Genomic DNA, 5082 nt, shown 5'->3' with positions numbered 1-5082 from the left:
CTTTTTGTCCTGTGTTTCTCTGAATTTATTGGACAAATTGTTTTTTTTTATATACTAATTTTGCATAAAGTAGTATAGTTTTGGCCTTAATAGGAGGATGTAGTGGTGTTCTTTTTTGACTGAAACCTACTTGCAGATAACACTTTGTGAAATTGTGTAATTTATAAAAAAGATACAAGAAGCATGTTGATAGAAATTAGCCTGCTGCTTGAGATTTTGTATTAAATTTGAACAAATTAATGTCAGTCATGCTGGCCGTATGAGTTGGGATGTGTGCAGACAGCAGTGCAAAAGCAAAAAAAAAAAAAAAGAAAAAAGAAAATATTCTGTTTTGCCACAATAAAATAAAATAAATATCCCTAATCTACAATTTTAAGTTAAAGTTTTCTAACAGGTATGTCATAAGAAACAAACACTTATTTATTTTTATTGTCTTATTTTTCTCTGGGGGGAATCTCTTTGTGCATTTTGACATCACTGTAACCCCGTATTAAACCTTAGGCTTCATTTTAGATCCATAAGTTGAGTTTTCTTACAGGAACTCATCAAAAAAGTAACCTGTCAGATGATAAATCGTCAAATTACAAAAAACACATTTTAAAGTGTCTGTGACATCAAATTTTTGTCATAAATTTGAATTCATTTTTGGAAAGACAACACTGATGATATAATGCAAAACAAATTTCACACTGCTGAGATAAACAGATGTTGAGATATTTGCCTGTAAAGCAACAGGAAGTGATGTCAAAGGGGAATGTCTGCATGTGAGCAGAGCATTGATAAAGTGTCTGACAACACAGTCTGTAGAGAAGAATCTGATGTTTCTTTAGATCATTTTGAGTCTCTATCAGAGAGATGAAGAGTCAAAGTTCAATGTTTCAATAAAGATCAGAGTGAGTTTTCTTTCTTAAAGACTTCCCCTTTGATGTCACTTCCTGTTTCATTTTGGCTGAGCTAAATCCAAATGAGAATATGCTGGTTATGTGACAAAATGGGTAAAATCATGTGTATTATGCCAAGTTTTTTAAATATAATAATGATTTCTGACTTTTTGTATTTGAAGGATTTGCATGTCACAGGCTCTTTAAAGATTTTGAGATAGAGGGTTGGGGAAAATGTGACTATTGGCCAACCCTGGTAAAAATAGTTTTCCATTGAACTTCGAGCACATCACTTAAGGACTTTTTTTCTTTAATCATAATTGTCATTAACCTGTTTATAAACTGGAGGCTCAGCACTACTTTATTAAGACTTGGGCCTACTGTTTTACTGCATTACCATTTACACTTAATGTCGTGGACAATGAATTAAATGTAAAATAAAGCTGCATAAAACTAATATTACCAAATAAATTTTAGGGTGCGTCACAAGTCTACCCTTTCATAATTTTTGCATTTTATCAAATTGCAGTTACTCTAATGAAGTGATGGCAGATCTTTAAAGTGGGTTTTGTATTCAGTCTGTAGCACCACCTGGTGTTGGAACACCTGAACCTGGATGAGGTAGTTTTTTTAAGCGTAGCTACGTTTACAACAAAACTTTGAGGGCAAATTGTGTATCAAGATTTTGTTTTAATCTCAACTGTTAAACAAAGAATACAAGGCAAAGTTATTTTTCTTTTTATTATCACAGAAGCACAACAGGTACCACTATGCAGGTGAACAACATATTCAGTACTACCATGGAAATAAAGGCTAAAAGGAATGCTAATCCAATGAAAACGATTCAGTCACAATGCCACAGATTTTTATTTTCAACCTTCAAAACAAATTTCTACAATATCTTCAGGTACACATGACAGGGAAAAAAAAGCAAAATGAGCTTTGGATTTTTCTTTTTCCGTTCTCAGTACCATTACACACAAAGATCTTTAACCATCAACATCAAACATGCTTAAGCATTCATCTTTTCACTCCATTTCTAATATAAAATGCTTGAAGCTAGAAAGTACCAGTTATTAAAGCAGTTGCTCTTGAAGTATTACTAACGCAAGGGGTGACAAAAACTGGTCCCTCTGATGTGTAACTCAGTCCAGAAATAAACAATAGAAATTTAAATATTACAACTCAGCCAATTCTATATATAAAAAAAAAAAGCTGGAGTACCCGAGTGTAAACCTGATGACATTTTTATTTGTACATTCAAGAAATAAAAATAAAATCCCCAACCTTAAACCTGTCATGAAAGAAACAAAACTGACTTTACTGGGAAATGTGTGTGTAATCAAGCCTTACTACCTATGGTAACTCCAGGAAAAACCCTCCATTTAAAGGTGACAACATCAATAAATCAGTGAAAACTGTTTTAACACGCAAATATAAATGCTACAAACAAGAGATACTTATATTCCCTTGAACAGAAAGCATGTGGGGGTGAGACCTTTTATACAGAAAACTATGACAGCAGCTGTGAATGAGGCTGGAACTGTAGGAAAGCTAAAGAAAACGTGATGGGAGGCAGAAAACTATAAAAATCAACCGGTGGAGAAGTTGTCAGGAGGGCTACTCATCGTCCGAGGAGTCCCTGTCAAAGTTGTAGGCCATGAAGAAAACATCAGGTCGAGGTGGGACGAGGGCATGGCCTGGTTTCACTATCTCAAAGCCCAGGAAACTGAAGGTACGCACCAATTTAGCTGCAGAGGGGGAAAAAATTAAAAAGCAGAAATGGCGTGAAATTCTACAGCTACACCAAATTTTGATTCATTTTCTCAACAAAAGACGGGTAAGGAATACAAGACAGGACATACCACGATCATCTCTGTTCTTGTAAAAGCAGACAAACACGCTAACAACTTTCAGATGTTCTTCAGCAAACTCCAGGAGAGCCGCAAAACTGAAGGGAGAACAAGGAAACTTTGTTCAGACAGTGGAAAACAAGGATGTGTTACAAATTACAAGGGTTTGGCTTGATATTTGGCTTACTATCAAAGCTTTAGATTTTTAGGTGTTTCAATGAGCAAAAACTGATTTAAAACATCCAAGTGACCTTTTAGATAAGTGAAGGATCTTCTGGCCTTTTCCACTTTTCTCAGTAAGATTTCTTTATTTAGTCTATCTTCTGACACTATCTGAAGAAACGACTTTTGTTTTTTTAACAAGTTTTCTGCATTGTGGCCTCACCTCTCCTTGCTCCCTTCAGGAAGAGGGTCTTGAGGTATCTCCACAAAGAGTGCGCTGCTGCTGAGGACAGCGTCCCACTGTATGGTCTTTGCAACTGTGGGACGACTTTGGAAGTGGAGCATCCCAGGACGTCCATTCCCGGCAGGCTCCTCTGTCACTGTCAACTTTCGGTCCTGAAAGAAACGTAAAAAACAAAATAACATTTAAAAACAACTGCAGGTAGTTTAAAGAGATTATGTTTTTATTTTAGGTTCAATAAGAAGAGAAATATAGACAAAAACTGAATGGAAAAGGAGACCAACAAAAACAAAAAAGCACGAGTGTAAACCTGCTTTTAGCCTTTGGAAGGAATTATCAAAAGCAAAGATGACTAAGTCAGAGCCACCTATTTCTTCACAAATGCCAGCTTATGCTCCTTTAACTGCGAATCCAAGAACTTCATCTTATGAACTTACTGTGTAGATCGGCCGAGCTGAAGGAGCGTGATCCCGTGTGCCATTCCCTCGCCCACCTGGGATCTTCAGGGGTGGGAGAGGGGCATCAGGAGCACCACAGAGGCCCCGGGCCGCGGGTACTACTACAGTGCAGGGACAGGCTGAAAGCAGATGAAAGAAAAACCCATTTTAAATCCACCACGAAGCTGCCAACACAGTCAAAAACTGTTTCCATACTGTAAAATAAAACGTCATCAGTTTAAAGAGCTATAGGAGATTCAAATTTTGTGAATTGCTAATCTTTACAGTCTCATTGGCGGCACAATTTTATGTCTTGACGTCCACGGCCTACCCCAGTTACCACGACTGTGCATGTGTGTCAAGGACAGAAAGGCAGACGCGGCAGTGGAAGGTGTCAAAGCAGTTTGGTGAGAAAAACAAAGTAAAGAACAAAAAAAGGAAAACGATTAATCGATTATTAAATTAGTCATCAATTATTTTAATAATCGATTGGTTGTCGATTAATCGATTAATTGGTGCAGCCTTAATATACACACTTTTTTAAACTAAAGCTTATCTTGTCATGTAGGATCCTTTATTTGATCACTACTGTGATATCAGTGACATGTGTGAAGTAACCATCACTGCGTGCTGTTATCGTCCTGCCGTAAACTGGTCTTGCTGCTGTAAAGTAAATTGCGTAATAATTGGTCATACAACTGGATCACCTTGCTGACTTTTATGTGAGGCCTGGTATATTCTACTTCCCGGCCTCTCTAAATTACCTGAGCAGAATGAGAATTCCACTGTTTGTTCAGCGAGGACGGAAAAAGGAATAAACGAGAAGTCACTCGTCCTACGCTGCTTTTAAATTAGTATATGTTGTCTGTAAACAAGGGACTTTAAATACAACGTCAGAGATTTAATCCTACTCGGAACTTTCATCTAAAACTCATGTGTCATTACAGTAAGAAAAATACTGCCTGACTGTAAAATTATGAAATTATTAATTTTTTTTATTGTTGTCGGCAATTGTTAAACCTGCTAGCGCAGACCATGACGCAACTCAAGTTCGACGTCTGTCGCTATCGTTAGCTAACAGTGCTAAGGTTGACAGTCGAGACACAAAAAAATTACAATCCTCAACCCGAAATGCACATTTTTAATCAATTCTTTAAAGATAAAATGAAGTTTACATTTATTGTGTAACTAAACATAATTTTTGTGTCATTTCCGCTTTTTTGTGCTGACTAGCTGTACCGTCTTAGCCACCCCTCCCCCACACAGTTAGCTCATGAGCTATCTTTCGTCGTTTACTTACTTCCCAATCATTTCACAGATACCAGTACTACTTAAATCCGCCATTGTAGTAAAGGGTTGCTGTTTTCCTTCTTTCTCGCGAGCAAAGCAATGACTGTTTAGGATCCGCTGGAGGTTGGATTTTACCATCCGGCCTCGAAAAGAGACACGACTGGCTGACTGCTCTCAGCTATGCTAGGCTGGCAATGAGCTTCAGCGAGCCCAGAGCT

The 5082-nt window shown here is 37.4% G+C and overlaps 1 protein-coding gene across 1 annotated transcript; it reads right to left on the bottom strand.

Annotated features, from left to right (window-relative positions):
- Positions 1-2220: 2220 nt before the first annotated feature.
- On the bottom strand, positions 2221-5068 carry oaz1b (ornithine decarboxylase antizyme 1b). The gene is given in 6 exon segments (XM_014015999.1): positions 2221-2632; positions 2747-2832; positions 3120-3292; positions 3575-3661; positions 3663-3714; positions 4875-5068. Coding segments are annotated over 6 exon segments (657 nt in total). The 5' UTR covers positions 5003-5068; the 3' UTR covers positions 2221-2501.
- Positions 5069-5082: the final 14 nt, after the last annotated feature.

This window comes from Austrofundulus limnaeus, unplaced genomic scaffold (genome assembly GCF_001266775.1).
Source record: "Austrofundulus limnaeus strain Quisiro unplaced genomic scaffold, Austrofundulus_limnaeus-1.0 Scaffold137, whole genome shotgun sequence".
NCBI classification, from domain to species: Eukaryota; Metazoa; Chordata; class Actinopteri; order Cyprinodontiformes; family Rivulidae; genus Austrofundulus; species Austrofundulus limnaeus.
This window is presented reverse-complemented; position numbering and strand designations above follow the sequence as displayed.